Source organism: Geotrypetes seraphini, chromosome 7 (genome assembly GCF_902459505.1).
Source record: "Geotrypetes seraphini chromosome 7, aGeoSer1.1, whole genome shotgun sequence".
Lineage (NCBI taxonomy): Eukaryota > Metazoa > Chordata > Amphibia > Gymnophiona > Dermophiidae > Geotrypetes > Geotrypetes seraphini.
Window position 1 is genome coordinate 158,749,011 of NC_047090.1, and position 26,432 is coordinate 158,775,442.

General features: G+C 41.9%; 1 protein-coding gene across 6 annotated transcripts in view; it reads left to right on the forward strand.

Moving 5' to 3' along the window:
- LOC117363463 overlaps positions 1–26,432 on the forward strand; it is a 138,935-nt gene that overhangs the window by 98,668 nt on the left and 13,835 nt on the right. For all 6 annotated transcript variants that reach the window (XM_033951223.1, XM_033951225.1, XM_033951226.1 and 3 more), the window contains 3 exons: positions 4,605–4,773; positions 9,572–9,679; positions 23,388–23,488. In XM_033951223.1, coding sequence (XP_033807114.1) covers positions 4,605–4,773; positions 9,572–9,679; positions 23,388–23,488 — 378 coding nt within the window. The remainder of the gene's footprint in view (positions 1–4,604; positions 4,774–9,571; positions 9,680–23,387; positions 23,489–26,432) is intronic.

Below are 26,432 nucleotides of genomic sequence, written 5' to 3' on the forward strand. Positions count from 1 at the left end.
GCTGTTTACTATGTGCTGATAACAATGTGCAGTCCGTGCCCTCTCTCTGCCCACCCATTCTTGTATTTCAATGTATGGTAAACGTTGGCCCGGGCTCACAATAACAGCATGCGCTGAAACTGGAGCTGCATTTCGACTAAAATTTTTAATCATGATTAATCGCCCGAGTAAAGGTATTTTATTTATTTCCCAATGCAGCTCCATGTGACATTGAACAAATCACTTAACCCTCCTTTACCCCAGGCACAAAATACTGTACGTACCTGTATATAATATGCAAATCGCATTGACTGTAGCCACAGATAGGCAATATATCAAATCCCTTCACCCTTCCCTTTTGTAAAGGACTGATAATCTCCCCCCACATCACTATCTCGGAACTGGCAGACGGAATTTTATTGATTTATTTAATTTGCTTTCTATCCTGTTCTCCCCAACAAGCTGAGAAAGGGTTACAGGTTGACATGCATAGCGTATAGGGTTACCAGATTTTCCGAACGGAAAATCTGGACCCCTTAGACCCGCCTCTAGGCCCGCCCAGTTCCACCCATCCCCGCCCCATCACGCCCCCTGCTGGCTGCTCTGGTCGGATAGGAGGGAAGCTGCGCATGCGACACGATGACATCACACACACGCGCGCGTGCACATGACATCATCACCCGCCTGCCCGACAGTGATTTTGAGGGAGGATTTTCAAAACCCAGACAAAGTGCTGGGTTTTGAAAAGCCATCTGGACGGTTGAACATGTCTTCAAAAGGAGGACCTGTCCAGGGAAGTCCGGACGTCTGATAACCCTAATAGCATACAGGCAAGCGATTTACAATTTGCTACGTTTATAGTACAGTGTTTTCATCCTAACTTGACATACAGAGGATCTAGCTCAACTTATATGTAGTGTACATTTCTTCATTGACACAAATGATGGTACGGCAGTGCTCATAGCAGGTTTTGGTGCCCTCACATGTTGCCCCCCCCCCCACCACCATGCTTAGTCTGCATACCGTGTTGTATTGGCCCAGGTATCTGTATATTGTCAAAGGAACCAGCAGTGGCGTACCTAGGCTATGTGGCACCCGGGGCCCATCATTTTTTGACACCCCCCCCATGTAAAAAAATATTTTTTGTAATGACCATGAAACGGAATAAATGGTCAGAATAGAAACAGGCAGTGAAAATTTTCTTATATTCCAAACATAACATAACATAAATTATGTCTGAATTGTCATGACATCAGAAGTACATATGGAGTAGTTGCAGGTGATGCTTGGGACAGTTCTGATTGTGTTAGTTCGGTTTTATGTGTTTTTTGAATAGAAGGGTTTTTATTTCTTTTTGAAGGTTTTGCAGTATGTGGTCGATGTCAATTGGTTGTAGGGTTGGGGGTCGAGTGTTGCAGCTCGAATGGCTAGGAGGTTGTCGAACAGTTTTTTTCTTTTGACGTTTTTGGTTGGAGGGTGTGTGAATGGTGCGTGAGTTCTCCTATGTCTGTTTGAAGTGGATTGAATTATTTAGCTGAAGAAATTAGTTACCCCCTCATCCCACACACATTAATTCTCTTCCATTTTTGTTCCCATTATAAAAAACACTGATAAGTTCCCAGAAAAAAAATACATTAAAATAAGAAGTGAAAACAAAGGCCCCTACAGATGAGAACATAACATAAGAATAGCCTAACTGGGTCAGACCAATGGTCCATCATGCCCAGTAGCCCATTCTCATGGTAGCCAATCCAGGACACTAATACCTGGTCAAAACCCAAAGAGTAGCAACATTCCATGCTACCGATCCAGGGCAAGCAGACACTTCCCCCATGTCTTAATAACAGATTATGGACTTTTCCTCCAGGAATTTGTCCAAATCTTTCTTAAAACCAGCTACACTATCTGCTTTTACCATAACTTCTGGCCACTTCATTTTTAAGTTTAGATCTTTCCTTTCAAACAGAGACCTTGCTAGATGTCAAATACAGCACAAGGTAACTTCACATGGACTTAGCTGTGCAGGAAATGTGAATCTCCTCATACACCCACCATATAGTGCAAAAATGTGCAAAGGTCTGTTTTTTTTCTTTCGATCACTACATAGCCTAATGCCACACAAGCAGCGCTGTTACAAACATATTCTGTAGGTCAATGCTAAGGATAACAAAGTTTCCTTCCTTGGACCAGAAGGAGATACTGATAAACCACTGGAAGAGATCCCAACACAACACCCAAAGACCCACTCAGTGTGTGAACCAGTTGAGTGGAGTGGACTAACTGGGGGGTGGAAATGGGCCCGGAGTTTGCTCAGCAGAATTTCCCAGACCACCTCTTCCTCTCAACACATTGACATGCTGCCACCACCACCACTAGAAACACCTCACTGGGTAGGCCAGCTATGCTATAAACTTTATAAAACACATTATTATATTTTCTTATAAAGCGCATATTTTAACTGAACTCTCTGACATCCTCAGCCTTTCCATTCACAAAAATAGAAGGAAGAAAAGTTCCCATTTCCTGCTGTTTCATGTCCCCGGCCTATACAATATTTTTTTTCTGCAGACCCTTCAAAAGTCTGACCAAATCCTCATTTCACTTGCATTATAAAGTACTGAGGATGCCATCTCTCCCCAATCCCAGGTCCTAAAGTCTAAGACAGTAGCGCAAACTAATGCTGCCAGATTCAGGAAAAAAAATTTCGATTCGATTCAGCCTATTGAATTGGTTTTTCAATTCGATTTTCCTGCCCAGTTGGGTGATTTTTATCAAAACTCCTGGTGGGTTTTATAGCTTTTTCACCCCCTTTGGCTTCTCCTAACCACACTGGCGCTGTGGTGTAAATAAAATAAAGAAACAAAAAGGACTTTTCCTCTCTCTGTTAAATCCTAGCTCACGTTTGCAGTCCAACACCAGCTCTGTCAGGATACACATTTCAAATCTGACATATTATAATCACAAAACAGAAAATAAAATTAATTTTTCTACCTTTTGTTGTCTGGTTATATTTCAAATCTTGTTGGTCCAAGGCTCTGGTTTTCTTCTGATAACTTGCTTGCCAGGGTCTCCTTCTTTCTTCTTTCTGCGTGCTAACCATCCATCTGCCAACTCTGTCCTCCCTTTCCATTTCCCTTCCCTCCCCAGGAAGTCTGGTATCTTTCCTTTTTTTCATCTCCCTCCACAAATCCACCTTTTCTTAACTACCCTTTCATCCGGCATCTCTCCCTCCTTCCCCACCACCCCAGAGTCCACCATCTCTCCCTTTCTTTTCCCAATTACCCTCCTATCCAGTATCTCTATCCCTCCTCCACACCATCCCTTGTGTCCAATTTCTCTCCCTTTCAGTTCCTTCCCTCCCTAAATCCCATGGTCCATCATTTTTCTCCCTCTCCTCTATTTTCAGACCCATTATTTCTTCATCCCCCCCCCAAAGTTTGGCATATGCACGTCTCTTTGAATACCCCCTTCCCTCCTTGTACTTCTAAACCAGGGTCCCCCCCAAAGGCCTGTCCCCCCTTAAAGGTCTGCCTGTCCCCCCTTGAAGGCCTGCACCCCCCTTGAAGGCCTGTCCCCCCCTTGAAGGCCTGTCCCTCCCCCTTGTAGGCCTGTCCCCCCACCTTGAAGACCTGCCTGCCTGTCCCCCCCTTGAAGGCCTGTCCCCCCCTTGAAGTTCTGCACCCCCACGAAGGCCTGTCCCCCCCCTGAAGGCCTGTCCCCCCCTTGAAGGCCTGTCCCACCCCCTTGTAGGCCTGTCCCCCCCCTTGTAGGCCTGTCCCCCCCTTGAAGGCCTGCCTGCTTGTCCCCCCCTTGAAGGCCTGTCCCCCCCCTTGAAGGCCTGTCTCCCCCTTGAAGGCCTGCACCCCCCCTGAAGGCCTGCACCCCCCCTGAAGGCCTGTCCCACCCCCTTGTAGGCCTGCCCACCCCCTTGTAGACCTGTCCCCCCTTGTAGACCTGTCCCCCCTTGAAGGCCTGCCCCCCCCTTGAAGGCCTGTCCCTCCCCCTTGAAGGTCTGCACACCCCCCCGAAAGGCCTGTCCCCCTCCCCCTTGAAGGCCTGCCTGCCTGTCCCCCCCCTCCCCCTTGAATGCCTGCCTGCCTGCCCACCCGCCCCACCCCGAAGGACCGCTCGCCCCCCTGGCCTCCCCGCACCACCTATGAAGCAGCACTACCTATGCTCCCGGCCTTGCCGTACAGTCCCCACCACCACCACCACCCCCGAAGGACCGCTCGCCCCACTGACCTTCCTGCACCACCTATGAAGCAGCCGCAGCAGGATTGCGACGTCAGCTATCCCTGTGCTGCTTAGGCGCTGCTTCCTGCGCCGTGTTCCCGCCCCTCCTCTGACGTCAGAGGAGGGGCGGGACCGCGGCGCAGGAAGCAGCGCCCAAGCAGCTCAGGGATAGCTGACCTCGCGATCCTGCTGCTTGCTGTTTCACAGGTGGGCAGGAAGGTCAGTGGGGCGAGCGGTCTTTCGGGGGTGTGGGGGGACTGAACGGCAAGGCCGGGAGCACCCCTTCAGGGCTGGCACCCGGGGCGGATCGCCCCTCCCACCCCCCCCTTGGTACGCCACTGGGAACCAGTACTGATTTCTTTTCTTTAATTAATCCTCTGACTGCCTCGTAGAACCCTCCAGACTGTGATACAGCAGAAAAGGACAGAAAGAAACCCTGAACAGTGGGAGAAAAGCCCCACAGACCCTGGGAGATGCCAGCAGAGCTCAGAATCTTTTGATCTTCCATGCTACAGTGACTGGATATCCGCAAATGAAAAAAAGCTCATTGCTGTCATACAGGTAAAATGAATCTAGTAAGAAATAGAAAATCACTTTTCTTGTGTAACAAACAAGTTGGTGTTTGGTAAGGAATGTAGCCCTGCATATGAAAAAGCTTAACATCATTCAGTCATTCATTTTACATTTCACTTTCTAAATGTCATAGGGCCTTATCCAAAAGGGAGCTTGGTCTTTTCTGTGCCTGTGGAAAAAAATCCTTAATGAATAAAGGCCCATGATGTCTGCAGCAGAGGCCTTTTAAAAAATAATATGTTTGGCGAGTGCTTCGTCGGCAACATAATTGCCTTTGACCTCAGTGGATGCCTTCACCTATAGATCAGAAAAGATATTTTGAGTTGTAGATGATTGTTTTTAATAAGCCTAGAAAGCCTTTTGCTGTGAAAATAATCACTTAGGCAAACCTGGTATGGAAAATTAGTTTTCAAATAATTGCTATGAGACAAGAAGTCTAGCTTAACGCAATGATACAGAGCTGCCAAGGGAACTGATCCACTCAGTGGGAGATTCGGGGCACTGGTGTAGTAAGGGGGTGGGGGTGCAGGCTGCCCTGGGTGCTGTCTTGCTGGGGCGCTATCACCTCTTCTCTCCGCCTCTCTCAGTCCTTCCCCGCTGTATGTGCGCCTTCCCTTCCCCTCCCCCCCTACCTCTAACTCTTGGCTGGTGCAAGCAGCATCTCCAATCTGCTGCTTGTACCGGCCTCGGCTCTACCTCTGAAGTCACTTCCTGCTTGCAGGGCCAGGAAATGATGTCAGAGGGAGAGCCGAGGCTGGCGCGGGCAGCAGGTTGGAGGTGCTGCTTGCAATGGCGAAGAGTTAAAGAAGTACGGGGAAAGGGAAGGTGCGTGTGGCGGGGGTGGAGAAGAGGGCGGGATGGAGCCATCACACCATGTGCCTCCTACTCTCACTGCCATTGCTTGTAATGTAAGATAAGTCATCTAAACCAGTAAATAACCACTAACATTGCCATTCTATTGAGTAAACATTTATTACAAAGTCTGAGTCTCTTTAGGCCCCTAATAGGTTTCAAGTTTCAAGTTTTATTAAAAAATTTTGATACCGCCAAATCTGACTTCAAGGCGGTTTACAAAGGTAATATACATACATAAAATACATAGTCAAATGAACATAGGACAGTGTCATAATAAATATGCAAAAAATACAGAGATACACAGATGCAACAGAAACAATAGGCTAAGGGGAAGAACTACAAAAGAAGGGAGAAGGAAGGAACGTAAGGGGGAGGGGAGACAGAATGTCAAGCAGTCATGCAGAAATAGAATGCATCCAAGATGCATCTAAGACATCCTTAAAAGAACGATTAGAGACCAAAGGCATCTTTGAACAAGAAAGTTTATAAGCGGTTTTAAAAGTATTTAAAGATGTCTCCTCTCTTAGGTGGATAGGAGCTGAATTCCAAAGCATTGGGGCTGCCACAGAAAAAATCGCATTGTATTGATATGCTTTAGTGAGGGAATTGAAAGCAAATTTTGACTAACTGAATTGTGTATAAACCAGAACTGTGTATATACAGTGGTTGCACATCAGATTAGTGGCAGGAGTTAATGGACGCATCTATGTACACCATGCAACATATATAATTTAGAGTACTCTATAAGTTATGCGCATAATCATGTCCCCCCCATGCTCTGCCCGTATGAACGCCCCCTTACAGTTATGCACTATGGGTCTGATTCTATATAGAGCATTAAAAATTGGTGCTCACTAGAATGGAGCTTAGCGCAATTCTATAAAAGGCATGCGCTGTATACAGAATCACGCTTAGCACCCATTTAGGCCAAGAGAAACCAGGCCTAAATACCTGCGCCTAAGTTGTGTGCGGTTTGGGCATATTCTATAACAGTGCGCATACATTTTAGGAACGCCCATGATCTGTCCATGCTCCTCCCCCGGCCCTAAAAGAGAAGTCCATAGGCCATTATTGAGATGTCTTGGGGAAATGCACTGTTTATTCCTAGGATAAGCAGCATAAAATCTGTTTTGGTACTTGGTTTCTAGCTATAGACTTGGGACTTAGGTTGGCCACTGTTGGAAACAGGATACTGTGCTGGATGGACCTTCAGTCTGCCCCAATATGGCAGCTCTTATGTTTTTATGTGAGCCAAGTATAGGACAATCAAGCCATTGTGACATCACTGATGAGATTGGCTTAGGCATTGGTGGAATGAGGCATTATGACATCACAATCTTAGCTCTTGAATGTTGCTATTATTTGAGTTTCTGCCAGGTACTTGGGACCTAGGTTAGCTAATGTTAGAAACAGGATACTGGGCCCGATGGACTTTCGGTCTGTTCCAGTATGGTAATTCTTATGTTCTTATGCCCCCTTTTCAGATTCACTCACTGGAAATGACAGGCACCACTTTATAGAATGTGCCTATCAAGTTGTACATGTAATTTCTAATTAATGCTAATTAACATCAATTAACAGGTATTAATTGGCAATTATTGGCACTGATTAGGCTTGTTAAACAATTAAGCTGTACGTGCAAATCAACTGTGTGCACTGATTTGCATGTGTAACTTATGGAATTGGGGGGTATTTTACAGTCTAGCGCATCGTTTATGGGACCTTAGGTGAAATCATGAGTGCTAATGCACATTAGTAACTCTTGCTGTAAGTTTGTATCTCAAGCGACTGAGGGTTACCTGATTTGCTGAAGGTCACACAGAGCATTAATGGTTTTCAGCCCATTGCTCTAAGCCAAGGGTGGGCAACTTTGGTCTATGAGAGCTGCAACCAAGTTGCAAACAATGCATGCAAAATAGATCTCATGCATATTCATTGGGGAAATCCTGAAAACCCTACTGTTTTTTATTAAATTTTCTATACCGTTCTCCCAGGGGAGCTTAGAACGCTTTACATGAATTTATTCAGGTACTCAAGCATTTTCCCCTGTCTGTCCTGGCGGACTCACAATCTATCTAATGTGCCTGGGGCAATGGAGGGATTAAGTGATTTGCCCAGGGTCACAAAGAATAGCGTGGGTTTGAACCCACATCCCCAGGGTGCTGAGGCTGTCACTTTTTACCACTGCACCATACTCTTGAGGACCAAGGTTGGGGGTTATGGTGGACAGGACAATGAAGCCGACGGCACAGTGCGCAGCGGCCGCTAAGAAAGCCAATAGAATGCTTGGTATAATCAAGAAGGGTATTACAACCAGGACAAAAGAAGTTATCCTGCCGTTGTATCGGGCGATGGTGCGCCCGCATCTGGAATACTGCGTCCAATATTGGTCGCCGTAACTTAAGAAGGATATGGCGTTACTCGAGAGGGTTCAGAGGAGAGCGACGCGTCTGATAAAAGGGATGGAAAACCTTTCATACGCTGAGAGATTGGAGAAACTGGGTCTCTTTTCCCTGGAGAAGAGGAGATTTAGAGGGGATATGATAGAGACTTATAAGATCATGAAGGGCATAGAGAGAGTAGAGAGGGACAGATTCTTCAAACTTTCTAAAAATAAAAGAACAAGAGGGCACTCGGAAAAGTTGAAAGGGGACAGATTCAAAACGAATGCTAGGAAGTTCTTCTTTACCCAACGAGTGGTGGACAACTGGAATGCGCTTCCAGAGGGCGTAATAGGGCAGAGTACAGTACTGGGATTTAAGAAAGGATTGGACAATTTCCTGCTGGAAAAGGGGATAGAAGGGTATAAATAGAGGATTACTGCACAGGTCCTGGACCTGTTGGGCCGCTGCGTGAGCGGACTTCTGGGCATGATGGACCTCAGGTCTGACCCAGCAGAGGCATTGCTTATGTTCTTATGTTCTTAAGGTTGCCCACCCTTGCTCTAAGCCCTAAGCTACTCCTCCACATGAGGTAAAGTATTACAAGCTACACCCTTGCACAGCCTCATGAAGGTGTTATTGAAATTTTCTCTTACCCCTACAAAGTGGTTTTTATTAATTAATTAATTTTAAAAAATTATATACTGGGAGCAGTGCAGACCATTCAGTGCGCCAGCCTGCGCTAAAAACCGCTGTTTTGTAAACCGGGGGGGGGGGGGGGGGGGTGTCAGTTTTGAGAACAAAATTATGATATGAAGGGTAATAGAATCAGGGGTCAGGGATCAGGGATGCTCTATAGCAGTGTTTTTCAATCTTTTTACACCTATGGACCGGCAGAAATAAAATAATTATTCTGTGGACCGGCATCGGTCCATGGACCGGCGGTTGAAGAACACTGGGCTAAGTCGTGGGCCAGACCCCGTCCATCTCTACCCAATCTCCACCCCAGACCCCGCCCCCATAATAGTACTAATTGCACCTCGCACGTCCCGTGCCTCATCTGGAAGCCTTCCCTCTGATGTTGCAACGTCAGAGAGAAGGCTTCCGGTTCAGGCGCAGGATGCCCGTAGGAGCCACTGCCCGTGGCTTTGTGCACTGAATCAGTTAGGAAGAGGGAGCTGGCTCGAAGATAACGCCGCATCGATTGCACCGTGGAACGGCGGTTGAAGAACACTGTTTTGGGCCTGATGCACATGCTGGCCTTGTGGACCGGCAGGAAATTTCTGTGGAACGGCACTGGTCCGTGGACCAGAACTGGTCCGTGGACCGGTGGTTGAAGAACACTGCTCTATAGAGCTCACTTCTTTGAGTGTTACACAGAATTAGAATGGGTTTCCTGTTGATCATTCATAATTCTGATTTGCCTCACTTACACCACAGAAGCTTTCTAGCCAAGTCAGAATTTTCGCTGTTTATGTGAGAGAATCAGACACTTGGTCCCATTAGGTACTAAATACTAAAATATTTAATATGCTTTTCTTATTTTTCAGACGGATATAAAAGAAAAACTGACTAACATCCTCAACAGCGAAAAGAAATTATTAAAGAACTCCCCAGGAGATAACCTGCTTTGTTATCACTTCAGTGAAATTATTCAGGTGAGCTAAAACTAACCAATGCTTGAAATTCACTTAACACAAACAGACCAAACTGCAGCTAAGGATGAACTCTTAAACAAAACCACTTAGACACGGACAAATTTTCAGCCAAACCTAGACACTCAGGTTTTCAGCTGTAAATTCACCTATGTCTAGGCATGCTGGAAATTTAGGGGGGAAAGTTATCAACTTGGGCTATCATTAAAGGGGGAAGTTATCAGTGTGAGCTTTTGTTACATGCCTTAATGGTGGTCCACGTTGATAACCTCCCCCTCAGTGTCTCTTTCCATGCTAAATACCACTAGTTAGTCGTAACAGAATCGAGCAGAGAAGATTTTTACTTATTTCACTTAGGGAGATCTAAGTGCCTGGCTCCTTAAGTTAAGAACCCACAATAGGGTCTGAAATGGAACTAGCGCTGTCAGAGTCTTCAGTTAACTGGTCCTGAATATTGTCCTGTTTTATGGGTATACCAATGAAGAATCAAAGAAATTGTCTGAGTGACAGAAGTATATCTTACTCATTGATTTTTATGCGAACGAGTCGAGCTCCTTTTGGGGAGATGACGCAGTATATAAATCCAAGATTTAGATTAAATTAGATATTTAGTATGATTAGTTTATCATATGCTCTATCAGTTGTTATGGAACAGTTTGTATCCAAAAAGTTTGGAGAACCTGGACCCGACACGGCCCGTGTTTTGAAGAAACACTCCTTCCTCAGGGGTCCAAAAAAGTATCTTATACTGGGGAACCTTATGGATAACAACTGGAAAGAGCGATGTTGTGAACAACTGAGCAGGCTGGGTAAGCTCCTTCACAGTACGGGTACGAAAGCGAAGGAGCTTACCCAGCCTGCTCAGTTGTTCACAACATCACTGTTTCCAGTTGTTATCCATAAGGTTCCCCAGTATAAGATACTTTTTTGGACCCCTGAGGAAGGAGTGTTTCTTCGCAACGTGGACCGTGTCGGGTTCAGGTTCTCCAACCTTTTTGAATACCAACCGTTTCATGTTCATTTTAATGTTTGTTTATTAAAGATTTGGCATCTTGTACACCATTCCTGCAGTTTTTTCCTTTGTTCCTTGTTCGACATATCACTGCAGTTCTGTTGGATTTTTTGTTTGTGTTTGCCTAGGGGTTGTTATGTCAGTTTCCTGGACAGTGTCCTTCTGGTGTAGGCCTTGTTTTCAATCCATTTTTGCTGTATATGTGTAATAGAGTAGAGCAGAATGGGTAAAACTGACTGACTAATAGCTAATGGAACTTACAAGAGAAGGTTGTTTTTGCATAACTGGTGTAAGGGGATCACAGATGAACCCCCCTATAGGTTGAGGACGATTCTAGGGTACAATTTGTATTTTCAGATGGCTCCCAAAATTGCAGAGGTGGGGTGGTGAAGACTTAAGCTCAAAGACCTTACACAACTGCTCACTAAAAACAGCACCTTAACTTAGGCGCAGTTAAGTGTTCTACTGGCACCTAAGTTAAGAGCAAAACACCATTTAAAACAAATTTCAAGTTGCCTTCCGACACCTAAAAACCGCCACCAGAATCGCACCTATGTAGGTGCTTTATGGTGTCTAATGCCACTGTAGGTGGTGGTAGGCATCGTAAAGTGCCTATATAGGCTCAATTCAAAGGTGGGCACTGGAAATAAAGGCCTTGAAAACTCTGACCTACATTTCTGTCGCCTACCTTTCCCAATGGTGCGATTTTCTAAAAGGCGCCCTTGCGTGGTTGACATATAGTCAGCGGCCACTTTTAAGGCATCTGCCGAACACGGCGCCGTTTAGAGAATCGGGCTCTGAGTGTCCACACATCGTAGCACTCTGCTGTTCTGTAAGGGAACTCTTGACGATAACTCCTCAGCACACGGTGATGAATAACTGAACCTTCCGTTTACGCCCAAGCTTTTCTCTAAGAACTGGTATACAATACTTTCTTTGAAGTAACTTCAGGATAATATTTACTCTTCTTCAAGAGCAGTTTAGGTAAACAATTTCCTCTTCAGTTCTTCTACTGGTCTCTCCACTCAGTCCAGACACACTTTCTCTCTCTCGCTTACACGTTGAACTAGTCTCATTTTCAGCTTTTGGAGGACACCTTTTTTCATGACCAACTGCTGTGGCAGTTCTACATGAGGTCCACCTTATAGCTTGTCTCCCGTCCTCTACCATGTTGCCCTGGCAGAAGGAAGTAAGGCCACTTATACTCAAAAATAAGTTAAACACCTATCTTTAGTCAAGGAATTACGTCCCATCATTATATATATATCTTGGATTTCTGCATAGCTCTTTCAGGATCCCCAATAATTCAGAGGCAAAAGGCAGTAAATTCATTGTAGAGATAGCAAGCAAAACATGGTTTTTCCATTTTCCCCCAAATCAGCCTGAATAGACTTACCTCCTTATGCCTTTTCAGGGCACCACTTGGCTCTTCATTCAGTGGCATAGTAAAGGGGTTGCGGTCTGCCCCGGCACGGTCTTCCTAAGGGCATAGTGGTACCCTTCCTCCTTTCCACTCGTCCGCTCGCCTGCCCGCTCACCCGCCTGCTCGCTCACCCACCATCTTCTTCCGTAAAGACCGAATCAAAGAATTCATTCAGTCTCTCCGCTATAGCCTTATCCTCCCTGATTGCCCCTTTTGCTCCTTGATCATCCAACGGTCCCATGGATTCCCTCACAGCCTTTCTGCTTCTGATGTACCTAAAAAAATTATTATGAGTTTTTGCCTCTTTGGTAAGTTTCTCTGCACATTCTTTCTTAGCTTTCTTCATCAATGCTTTGCATACTAACTTGCCAGTGCTTGTGTCTCATCTTATTTTCTTCACCTTTTAACCAAGCCGGCTCTCGTGTCCTCTTCTTTCCACCTTTGCTGATACGTGGAATACATCTGGTCTGGGTAGGGTACCAGATACCGACACCTTGATTTATCAGAGGTTCTCTTTCAATGAGTGGAAGCCAGATTTATTCTGTCATGCTGAGTAGTCACGTGCAAACAAAAATAACAAATATTACCAATGTGTCTAGACTGAGATACAAAGAAATCATTAAAACAGAGAGATAATGTATGGTGCCCGGTGATGCATCAAAACCGCGGAAGACAACTGTGCGCCGACAATCCCACGCCGACTGTAGTAGGCCGCTGTCTAGGCTTACCTCGAAATGGAGACTCCACACACTATATACTGGTTTCAATAGGTATATATTTATTTCCAAATCAGTAACAGCTTACAAGAATAAATCATTCAGCATATAATGTAACAGATGTGATCCTCAGGCCTGAGGGTCCTATGATGTCTGTTCAGATTACTTCTGCTTATAGGCCTGGTTTTATACATTTTTTGGTGGTCAATACCACGTTAGCCTAAATCACATGATACATTTTTATTGGTTGTTTTTCTTATACGTCAATATATAAGTAGATTCATTTATTGGCTTATCTATTTGTGTTATCTTATACGTCTGTTCAGTTTGCCGTAAGGCCTAACCTTTTCCCGCAAATGTCCTTTTCCCTTTACCATATATGCAATTCCGAGTCCAAAATTCCTTCTCTGCTGTGGTAACACATGATATATCTTGCTAAATAATGTTCTTGAGAATTCTGTTTTTCTGACCATGAGCTGTGTTCCTCTTTGCATAATATCCGGCCAGGTGCCATGCATCGGAATTTAAGTCTTGTTTCTTACAAGTTTTTGCTTACCATAGCTAACTCAGAAACAGAATATTTCTCAATCACTATAGGCCAGCTGGCAAGTGGATTATGAAATATCTTTTACAGTTAATATACTGATTTATTAGAGCAAGAGGGAGGGGAGGGGGTTTTTCTCCTGTGAGGTCTGGTTACTTCACCTTTATCCAAAGGACTTATCCTGCTTCACCTGTATCCCACCAGGACTTCTTCTTCTTCGTCTCATCCTCTTTTCCCTCTCATCCCCTCTTCAAAGCCCCTTCAGGTGGCTTTGACATCCGGATATTCGGTCAGAAGGTAGATTGTGTCAGTGATCATACAGCACAGGCCTAGGGCCACGTACTTGAAATTGTATATGGTAAAAATGAAAAGGACAAGTGCCCACCCATACTATACTAACCCGGAACAGAACAGCATAACATGTCACAATAAAATTATTAATACAATGTGATAATATGCAATCAATAATTAGGATAATATGCAATGTAAAAGTCAGGTAGGCACCTGGGGTATGACTGCAGAGCTTATACTAGTGTGTTAGAAACATCAGAATAAAGTACTGACGTGGTGGTGGCTCTTGGGAGGGGAAATCAGCTATTGGTGTTTCATAGGGAGGTGCATCAAAATCAGCCAAGTCAAGATTATCAAAAATGTTGTGTATGGGTCTGTATAGGGGTCTCTATTTCAACATTTGGGATAGTTCGAGCAACTAGGCATCTGCAGGGGTTCATAATTTAATCTGATACGTTTTAATATATTCTCCTTTTATGGCTTCATCCTGTTATGAGCATACTACATCCAAAAGGGATGGAGGGATAAATTAACAAGTTAGATTATTTCCATGCTCTTCCAAAATAGCTGGGATCAGTGCAGACTCGGCTGGGTCCAGACGCCAGGGGTGAAAGTCCAGGTAACCACATCAAATCTTACGTCATCATCCTTCAACTGGGCTCATTACTTCTTCTTCACTGCACTTCTCCTCAGCTTAGCAGCAAGAAAGGGGATGGAAAGAATCTGACTGGAAGGGAAAATAACTAGGGAGCTATTGTGGGAGTCAAAACAGGATGAAAATGCATAAAGTCACAATCAAGAAAAACACACAAATCTTGCAATAGGGCTGTTAGAAATAATTATCAACACATGAAAAAAATATATATACTAATACTGCATGAGTCCATAAAAGAGTTAAAGTGCAAATTAATAAGTCCATAATTAAAGCTGTAGAAGTTCAAGGTCATAAAGGTCATCCTGTCTTTGGTAGCAACAGTCAGGAAGTCTTTGCTGGTAAGTCTAGGCGCTTTCTCTGGTAGCACGATCCTTCCTTTGGGGCTCATCCGTCGTCAGGGTTTCATACGGCTGAAAATTTTTCATCGATGATATTTCAAATAGCATTAGTCCATAATTATGTAAATAAGTCATTAATTAATTAAAAGGGTGTAAACACGGATTCTCATGTAGCATACAGCTTCCTCTGATATGGCAATTGTCTTTCTGAAGTGATCCACAATTAATAAGGCAGAAATATCTGTACTGTATATATCATCTAACTTGTTTCCAACAATACCTGAGCAATATTACTAACAGGATAGGTATAGCGTTAAAAGATGACATACAAAAGAAAACAAAAACTTATCTGCTTTAATTCAAATAGACTAAGGTCTAATATATGTAATGGCTGAATTATATTTGTCAGCCTAAGGGAATTATAGTTACAATGGCATATGATGTTCAAAGGACAGAAGTAATATGCTAAACATAAATATGAATTAGCAAAGAGTCAAAACCCAAGCAAAAGGATGGCTAAGCTATAGCCTTAGACATATTAACACATAGGTTATATTGAAACATACTAAAATAAAGATGATAAACCCTAAAAATTAAAATAAAATAGGATTTATGGGAGAAATGTCCTTCCCATGGGATTCTATCGAATCATGGGTTCAATTTTGTTTGACTCACTAATATTGACTTTCACTAATATTCAATCAGCAAAAAGACCTAAACTACAATATTTTTGAATTCCAATCAATAGGACTGGACATTTCCTTCAGCAATTTATTAGAAAAGTTCTTAAGCAACAGTTAGAACCATTTTTTTAAATAAAGCCAAACGCTGATTGTATTGTATTAAACCAGAAAGTATTCCTGCGTGTATCAGAGAATATATAAGAAAAAGAGGAAGTAACATTTCTTTTACAAGTTCCAAGAAAAGGCAGAGAGAGAAAGACTGCTAGAAGTTTTTCAAAACTGTTATGATAAGTAAAGGAACAATAGTTTTTTCTTTTATATTGCTAATTATATTGAGTACTCATAAATAGAAATCTAGCAAAGTCATAGTTGTTTAGCTCATAATATATTTCATTAAGGGAAAAAAAACCAAACAGAACAATACACATTGCTTAAAGCTAGACAAATAATTCTTCTAACAAGAAGTGAACAACTTTTAATGGGTTAACATTATAGAATATGTTTCTCTGTTGGAACACTCAAAAACTTGGCTTGGGGTTTAAGAAATAAAAAGCAGAAGTTATTCTCACTTCGGTATGTTAGCACAACATTAATTAATATTACCATTTGGGATAGGAGTGGATCATAAGAACCCTATGCAATATGTTCCAGTTATTGTAGAGACATGAATAATAAATAAATAAATAAATCTTCTTTCTTTATATTGATAATTATAGAGAGCGCTCATAAATGGAAATCCACTCGTATTTCCAAAAACACTGAAGTTGACATATGTCCTAATACAACAAATAATAACTCATGTACTGGAAAACGGATCGACATTAATTGCTAGCAAGTATTAAGGTAGCGCCCCTCTTGTATAATTTTTTATTTCCTTTTTTTTTTTTTTTTAATTTAGAGTACTCATAGAAATCATTCGGTGTTCTCTTCAAATGCACTGTAGTTTTTCCTAACTGTAGAAACCAAATGATCGTTAGTAATGGGAAAAAGCGAGGTGATGGGAAACGCCCATATTAAAAAATCCCAGACCTAGAAAGACAAAGGGTGCGTTTATTTTTACATTGTCAGTTATCTAGCTATTTGGTTAGACATAATCACTTGTCACGAATCCCTCCTATCTACATACACTATCTTTCTATGAACTTCAATAATCTGCTTATATATTCACTTCATTGCCAATCTAACATAACACTTTCTGTTGACTTCCGGTATTTGTCTCTTATCCCTTCTTTCCAATACTCTTTATCTTTATATATAAAAACAATAGTGATCTCAAATCTTTTCTGTAATTTTGTTCTTCTCTTTCTCAAAAACAATCCTTTATAATCCAGCAAACTTATATGAAATAAATAATTGTTTTAATGAAAGCTTATGGTAACATTGAAACACAGTTAAAATATATACTTCCTCTTTCAGTCTCATTCAATCTCATCCTCCTCACTCCCCCCAGTTTTTTTTTTTTTTTTCTGGTTCGTGACCACAAAAGAACAGGAAACAAAAACCACGAGAGCAATGCTTTCGCTTTCCCATAAAGTGCCATATATTACACAGGCCAGTACACAAGCGACAGCTAAAATGTAAAGCATAAACGGAAGAACAAAGGAAGCCATCAGACAGCATGACAAGCTGAAAATATTACAGTAAAACGCAGACTCAGAGCTGTACTAAGGCTAGAAGACCCTCTCTTGTCAGTAGCAAAAAAATGAACCCATAAAAACAGAACTAATAAGCCAAAACCCATACAAAATAGTGGCCACACATGATAATACCACTTACACTAATAAAATCCAGGAAGACAACATATCAAGCGTAAATAAAGAAAGCTTGGCAAAGTAAGATGGTATGTCAGGGAAAGCAACGTCATAAGCAAGCAGTATGGTGACATCATAAGGGGCTAGGTAACACAAAGCACAATGCAGAGAAGAGGTGTATACTTTCGGCTCAACAATGGTAGGAAATATGGGGGCAGAAGGAGGAACAGGAATGTCTAAGCAACGGCTTAACAGAAGATCGGTGAAAAACCAACGGCAGATGGAATCAAGAGGGAACAGGCAAGAGAAAGAAAAACTAGGGCATTGTCACCTTGTCTATTAATTGGACATATATTTATTTCTTGTGCAAATACAGTTTCTGCTTTCTTCGTGCATTATCTTTCTCTGTTCTCCAGTAATCTGTTTATAGTGTATGCGAAATCCGTCTGTGATCAAAAAACAAAAATAATGTCACCTTTATTCACCCCCCTCTTCACAGCTGTTGAAATGGAGCTCAACAGTTGTGAAATAACCTAAGAGATAGCAAATGGTGTGGTTAGTTTGGCAAGCCCCCACAGTCCACCTCTCTGGGCAGCCCACCCCTCTGGATGGTCAATAATATACAAATCTACAGGGAGAGATTGTGATGGTAACAGGAACGGAGGAGCTTGTTTGTAGGTCAGACTAATAATGTATGTGTAAGAGGGGTTTATAGCCATGGGGCGCTTCCCCCCTGGATTCCCTTTAGAGGCTTATTAGACTACCGGAATAGATAAGAAATTAGGATGTGGAGCAGATCACCAATGAGACGCTGACACAGGAAGTTATTGTATGAGTCAGTGTCTGGTTGTGATCACAGACGAACAACGATGTGTGTCCCTGAACCCCTGTAGGTCATGTGCAATGACCCGGGGAAAAGATACCAGGACTCTCATGGAGAAGAGAGGTTGAGAAAGATAGATTTGAAGACATATATTTCATAGGCGTTCAGTAGAGATTACTGGCATAAAGACCGCCCTCAAAAATATGCCTGAACACCAAGTATGCACCAGCCGGTACCAGGAGGAAAATTTAGGAAGGAGGAAAATTTAGGAAGAACGAGATAAAAGAAGTCAGGCATCAGTTCCCCAACACTTATGATAATGAAGGTTCACAAAGATGCATGCTGACAGAAAATGGATATATATAGATAACAGTAATAGGTCAGATTTAGAGATTATTTACCAAAGAGATATATATAGGTGAATGATTTCACATGGCACCAACGATGCGGATGCAGAGAAACATCAAAATGTAAGACAGTGGATTCATAGAAGCATCAAAATACAATATCACTATAAAATGTAATATTACAAAATGGTTAACCTGTGGACAGAAAAATGGAAGGCCAGGCGTTATCCGAGCAGAGGAAATAATTCAACCAGCAATTGAATCAGTGTCTGTACCAAGGAAAGAGTTTGGAGAAGAAGTAAACATAAGATTTACACAGAGATAAAGTAATAACGGCCGTAAATATTGCTCCATTATATATGCTATCCTGGCTTCTTTTCTCACCAGTCTTTATGCTATGCTGGCTACTCTAGCACCAGTCCTTATGCTATGCTGGCTACTCTAACGCCAGTCCTTATACTACGCTGGCTACTCTAATGCCAGTCCTTATACTACGCTGGCTACTCTAACGCCAGTCCTTATACTACGCTGGCTACTCTAACGCCAGTCCTTATACTACGCTGGCTACTCTAACGCCAGTCCTTATACTACGCTGGCTACTCTAACGCCAGTCCTTATACTACGCTGGCTACTCTAGCGCCAGTCCTTATACTACACTGGCTACTCTAGCGCCAGTCCTTATACTACGCTGGCTACTCTAACGCCAGTCCTTATACTACGCTGGCTACTCTAGCGCCAGTCCTTTATGCTATGCTGCGTTACCCCCTAGTTCTTGTTTTCACTAACTGCAGTGTGAAGGACCAATAGGACAATTGAGGATGGGAAGTCGGTCCCGGGCAAGGCAATGCAGAAAAACCGCTCCAGGGTCCGGGACCATCCAAATTTGACACCCGTGAGTCCTACGTAAAAAAACAAAAAGAAAAAGATTAGTGCTGAAAAAGAAAATAGTGTATAAGGCAGAACATATTCTTTTTTTTCCAATTCTTTATTCATTTTCATATCTCATAACAAGTATACAATAATCATTCAATATTCATACAATTCACTTGTATACTTCATATAATATTAAATCTTATATTATCCCCCCTCCCCCCTTCCCTTCCACACATATCAACATTTTATTTGAATCTCACACATTATACCCTCCCAATCCCATATCATATTATTCTTCTATAAAAAAAAAGTGTCTAATCATTCGAATATTCAATCAATGGCCCCCAAATTTTTTTAAACTTGTTATAATTTCCTTTTTGCATAGCAAGAATTCGTTCCATTTTATAAATATAACATATAGAATTCCACCAAAAAGTATAGTTAAGTCTTGTATAATCTTTCCAATTTCTAGTTATATTCTGAATGGCAACTCCTGTCATAATCATTAGTAATTTATTATTATTTGCTGAAATTTGACTCTTTGCTCTCATCATTGTTCCAAACAAAATTGTATCATATGACATAGCAACTGGATTTTCTAGAAAATAATTAATTTGAGACCAAATTGACTTCCAGAAGGCGTTAATACAAGGACAATAAAAAATTAGATGATCCAAAGTCCCTGCTTCTAGATTACAGTGCTAACATTTATTAGATCTAGAGCTATCAAACTTTTGTAAACGTACTGGGGTCAAAAGAGCTCTATGCAACAAAAAGAACCAAGTCTGTCTCATAGATGCCGACACTGTACATCTAATTCTCCAAGACCAAATTCGTGGCCATTGAGAAGCAGAAATTTGATGCTTAATCTTAATGCTCCAAATGTCTCTTAGACCCGTTTTTTGTTTTTTATTTGTAAAACCATATATCAATTTATACCACTTAGCGGCTTAGTGACCCAAGAAATCCGCCTGGAAACATAGGATTTCCAAACTATATTGAGTATCAAGATCTTTCCATTCAGGGAACCCCTCCTGAATAGCCTGCTTCAGCTGCAACCATTTAAAACTTTGTGACTTAGTAAAACCGTATTTATGTTGCAGCTGTGAAAAACTAAGCAGCTTACCATTTGAAATAACATCATTTAAAGTTCTTATTCCTGCAATGATCCATTGTTTCCAGAGAATTTTATGACCGCCTATTTTAATCTTGGAGTTTAGCCAAATGGATTGATTTAATGTTTTAAAAATTGGAATAGGTGATAATTTAGTAACATATCTCAAAGTCTTCCAAGTATCAATCAAAATTCTATTCCCTTTGTATCTATTAGGCATTGGTATACTCAAAAGATGAACCAAATGTATAGGAAACATGAGTCGCCATTCTAAATACAACCAGTCTGGGACATTCTCCATGAGCTCTGGAAGGACCCAATACATACCCTGTCTTAAAATATAGGCTTGATGGTACCTATAAAAATTTGGAAAATTTACCCCCCCTTCCACAATTGTTTTTTGTAACTTTACTAAAGCAATTCTAGGTCTTTTCCCCAACCAAACAAATTTTGTAAGAATACCATTCAACTTTTTATAAAATGACCCCTGAAAAAAAACTGGTATCATACTCATTTGATAACAAACCACAGGCAATATCATCATTTTAATTGTTTGAACTCTCCCCCACCAAGATAAATATAAAGGATTCCATTGCTCACACATTTCCGTTACTTTCTTTAATAAAAGTTTTTCATTTTCCTTTACTGTATCCTCAATATTACTTTTGATATTGATTCCTAAATATTTTAATCCATCTTCTTTCCAAACAAATGTAAATGAATCAAATAATCCTTTGGTACAATGTACATTAAGTGGTAGCACTTCCGATTTGCTCCAATTAATCTTGTACCCAGAAAACTTTCCAAATTTTTCAATCAATTCAAGCAAACATGGAATAGTAGTCTCTGGTTTCCTCAAATAAAGCAGAATATCATCCGCATAAGCGGAGAGCTTATATTCCCAACTTGAAAACGGAATTCCTTGTATCTCCTTTGCCTGATTAATAGCTATCAACAAGGGTTCCAGAACAACATCAAAAAGCAAAGGAGACAAAGGACAACCTTGTCTAACCCCCCTTTGTAAACTAAATCTATCCGATAAATTATTATTAATTGATGGTTTTAAAAAGGAAATGAAGGAGAAGTGCGGCATAAAAAAAAAAAGGGGAACAAGATAAAGAAGGCAACACAGCAAATCTGTAAAATAAGGAAGTTTAGTTGAAAACAATGCATAAGTACAGAAATAAAACCCAGAATCAAACTTTTGGCCAAAAGTAATGGAGAGGCAATCTGACAAGCAGATTTTATGCCTGCAATCCAGTGAGGTCGTTTAAGGCTCGTGTCCTACACAGTCGTGGGTCACCACTGAAGTAGGCCGCTGTCTAGGCCTACCTCGAAATGGAGACTCCACACACTATATACTGGTTTCAATAGGTATATATTTATTTCCAAATCAGTAACAGCTTACAAGAATAAATCATTCAGCATATAATGTAACAGATGTGATCCTCAGGCCTGAGGGTCCTATGATGTCTGTTCAGATTACTTCTGCTTATAGGCCAGGTTTTATACATTTTTTGGTGGTCAATACCACGTTAGCCTAAATCACATGATACATCTTTATTGGTTGTTTTTCTTATACGTCAATACATAAGTAGATTCATTTATTGGCTTATCTATTTGTGTCATCTTATACGTCTGTTCAGTTTGCCGTAAGGCCTAACCTTTTCCCGCAAATGTCCTTTTCCCTTTACCATATATGCAATTCCGAGTCCAAAATTCCTTCTCTACTGTGGTAACACATGATATATCTTGCTAAATAATGTTCTTGAGAATTCTGTTTTTCTGACCATGAGCTGTGTTCCTCTTTGCATAATATCCGGCCAGGTGCCATGCATCGGAATTTAAGTCTTGTTTCTTACAAGTTTTTGCTTACCATAGCTAACTCAGAAACAGAATATTTCTCAATCACTATAGGCCAGCTGGCAAGTGGATTATGAAATATCTTTTACAGTTAATATACTGATTTATTAGAGCAAGAGGGAGGGGAGGGGTTTTTTCTCCTGTGAGGTCTGGTTACTTCACCTTTATCCAAAGGACTTATCCTGCTTCACCTGTATCCCACCAGGACTTCTTCTTCTTCGTCTCATCCTCTTTTCCCTCTCACGACAAATGCACGTCGCCGCTTCCACTGCTTTGAGGCCTTCCCTTTTGGGCTCTAAGTGTGTGTGTGTGTGTGTGGGGGAACCCCCACTACACTGAAAACTCCCGAACAGCGAAAAGGACAGGAGATTTCAGTGTAACCCAAGCCCCCCCCCCCCAATGGGAGCATGAGCAGTTTTCCCCCCACCCCCCTCACAGCATAAAATGTAAGGCCTCAAAGCGGCGGAAGCGGCAGTGCGCATTTCTCCTGCGCTCAATTGTCAGCACGGGATTGTTGGCATGCCGTTCCTCTGCGCTTTTGACGGTGTACCATAATGCCCAGTGTATAGCCTGGAGATCTCTAAATTTACCTGAATGATAGTCCTAATATCAATGTTTAATGGCTATTTTTCCTGATATAATTAATGTATAAAGCAGCATGTTATATTGTTAATTTCACTCTACAAGCATTATTAGAAAATGATTTTCCCCATCCTGTGCTCATGAAAAAATCTCTTTAGAATAAAGCCTATTTATTTATTTGGTTTGTTTTATATTCCATCCTCCCCAATGAGCTCAGAACGGGTAACAAGGTTGACATACGTAATGCATAGACAAATATGATACTTGAATGAATACAATTGTGGATCTAAAAATCAGCAGCTGTTTTGGCTAAGACCTCTAGCATATCAAGGGAGAGGCGCAGGCGGCGGGGGGTGCATGGAGTGGTCACAAGGCTGTGGTCCGCATACGTGTGGCCGTTAGCTCTGTTAGCCCTCACCCCTTCTGACATCAGTTTCCTGTTCTGGGGTAGGGGACTGGCAGAGCCGATGGCCACACGCATGCGGACCATGGCCCCGTGACCGTTCCAACACCCCCTCCCACTGCCTAGAGGTGGGAAGGGGGCAGGGTGCAGAGCTTGATTTTTCAAACAGTTTTTCCCATTCTTTGCCAACAAGAAAATTTTTTGCTAAATTAAACCCACAGTGTCTTTAAGACTAAAAAAATGAAAGTTTGGAACGGGACAGGTTTGAATAATTTTCAGTGTGGTATTCACAGGTATTTACAAAAGCAATAGAGGACATCCAGGGTATCGACGCTACTTTAACTAGCAAAGTCCAAGCTATGTGTGTGGAAGAGCTCCTTCAGTGTGTCAGCAGGTAAGAGGCCCTAGATGGTTTTCAGCCTGTTTGCCAGTGTTTGCAGAGCAGAGACGGCTTTTGAGTGTTGGGCAGTTTGGGGGGTGGGCCTGGTGGTATTTTCCTATTCTATTCAAAAAGCTGAAGAATAGGGAAGAATAGGGAAACTTTTAGAGGCTTAAGCACCATTTGGATATGTAAATAATGGACATGCCTGGGGCAATAAAACGTTAAGTGACTTGCCCAGAGTCTCAAGGAGCTGCAGCGGGAATTGACCTCGCAACTCCCAATAGTGACCAAACTTCTTGTGTCCTAAGTCTTCACTGCTTACCCCACGCTATATGGCCAACTCTTCTTATTGCAAATCACCTCGACCTACTTCTTATTGTAAACCCGCCACTACAATGTAACCTTACTCTGTACAAATATCCATGTACTCAAAGACTTCATTGGTTTTTTTGCTGAATGTCCAGCTCTTCTTTATTGTAAACCGCCTCGAACTACTTTGGCTTTGGCGGTATATAAACAATAAATTATTATTATTATTAGGAAGAGTATTTCATTTGGGGTTTTGCGCCCCCCAAAATTTTGACTAGTTGGTTTCTGTGTACAAAGCTATGAAGTCGACTTTCGGCTGTACAAAGACCTCTAATTTACCCCCTTTTTTACTACCGCGGCCTGGAGCGCTAAATGCTCTGCCGCTCATATAATTTTTATGAGCGTCAGAGCATTTAGCGCTCAGGGCCATGGTAGAAACCTCTACCACGGCTTAGTGATGCCTCCCTCAAAATGCCTCACATATTTCTTCCCTTTGTGGATGAACGTTTTAGATGTATATCAAATTTTACATCCAAAATTATCTGATCAACTGCCTTGACGTTAAAAAGAAACACATGGAAGATGGGGGTGGGGTGAGGGAGAGACTCATGAATCGGCACTACGCGTATTAGCATATGCTAAAGATGCCTATTGTATTCCTGTGGGTGTCTTTGCGGTTAGCGTGTGCTAACGTGAGTGTGCACGGTAATGCATTAGCACATACTAACCTGCTTAGAGGCTGATTCTATAAGTGATGCTTTAAACAGCAGGCAGGAACGATACCGCAGTATCAGGATGAAACAGTTGAATTTATTAGAACGTCAAATCCCAAATGCAGATGACAATAGTATGGTCTAGGATGGGATCCAATACGATCTGTGTTTCGGCAAAGCAGTGCCTTCCTCAGGGGTCCTATTTTCATCATAATCTGCTTTAACACATTTGAGAGGAGCAATACATTTTGACGTATATCATGACATTTTGGCTCCTCAACAACAAAAGTCCTATTCATTTTATTCCCTTGACTTTGTGGGGGGGGAAGTTTTGTTCTTGTTTCCCTTGTTGCCGGTAAATTTAGCTGTGCCAATTCAGGTTGATGCTAGCATCCTATCACCATAAATCACATATAGAGTCTTATTTGACATATTTATCTTGTTTAACTTATAGACCTCAGTGGTACCACCTGTATGCCACTATACTTTTAGATCATACAGTATTCCGGCACCCCTAGTCGTCATCGGTCTCAATCATGCATACTTTAGATATTCTAAATCGTTTAATTTAGATAATTAAATAAGTAGAAATACTCATCTTCATCTGGTTAAATTTACAAACGCGGGGAACATGAGCCGTTTGATTTAAGGGGGATTTCCTTGATAAAGCCCTTAGGGCGAAACATAGATCTATGTCGGAGTGCCTACCCCCACCCTCGTAGACGAAGATGAGTATTTCTACTTATTTAATTATCTAAATTACACGATTTAGAATATCTAAAGTATGCATGATTGAGACCGATGACGACTAGGGGTGCCGGAATACTGTATGATCTAAAAGTATAGTCATATATATGTTATTCAATGTCATATTTACTTCTTTAATTTCTCATTCTATTCATTCGGACTTCAGATATGCCATTTGGTCACCAATACTTTTCATGGTTGCCAAATATATTCTATGGCTATGGCTTCTTCACCAGCCCCCTTATATTCCTTTTTTCTTCATGCAGTTTATATATTTAGCTTTTTAAACCGTTAAAGTGCTATGTGCAACATCAATAACTTAATCTTAAAATCAAGAAGCTTATAGACAACTGATGGACACGGGCATACCATGAACTTGAAGAGGAACCGGTGGAACATCTTAAGGATAGGATTAAGAATATAGTGGAACCCGCGCTACATCAGGGTATGCTAACTAAAAAAGAAGCAGTATTTTTGATGAAAAATGGCCTACTACCCCAAAAATTTACTTTGTTCCAAAAATACATAAAAACATCTTGGCATCCAGCATCAATGCACTGGAGGCCCCACGTTTTGGAATTGCCCCCTGATGCTTTTGAATACCCACAGGTTAAAAATGGCCCCACCAAATCTTTAAAGACTGAAAGCTGAAGTGCTTGTCCAGTGTTAGAACCGAAGGCCACTGCTGTTTGCAGCTTTGCCAAGGTTCATTTTACCTAAATAGTCTAACCAAAAGCAAAAACGAGGGGCATTTTCAATCGGACGTCCATGTCTGACTTTGGACGTTTGCCGCAAGATGTCCAAAAGTCGGGGCGGGAAAACATCCATTTTTGAAACTGCTAGATGTCCCCCCCCCCCAATTTTTTTTTTTTTTTTAAATGACCTATTTGGATATCTTGGCCATCAGGACGACCAGCCTTAGTACGCCTAGAACTTGGATGTTTTGGTGGTCGAAAATGGTGAACAGAAACTTTGTCATTTTTGACCACCAAAACGTCCAAGTTCAAAATGTCCAAATCCAGACCACTTGGACATGGAAGGGGCCAGCGCTGTAATGGACTGGCCACACAGACATGCCAATAGAGCAGTGGGGCACCTTTGAAGGCACTGCTGTGAACTTCATATAAAGGTTGTCAGATGTACATCTCACCATAATCCCCTTATAATTTATGCTGAGCCCTCCAAAA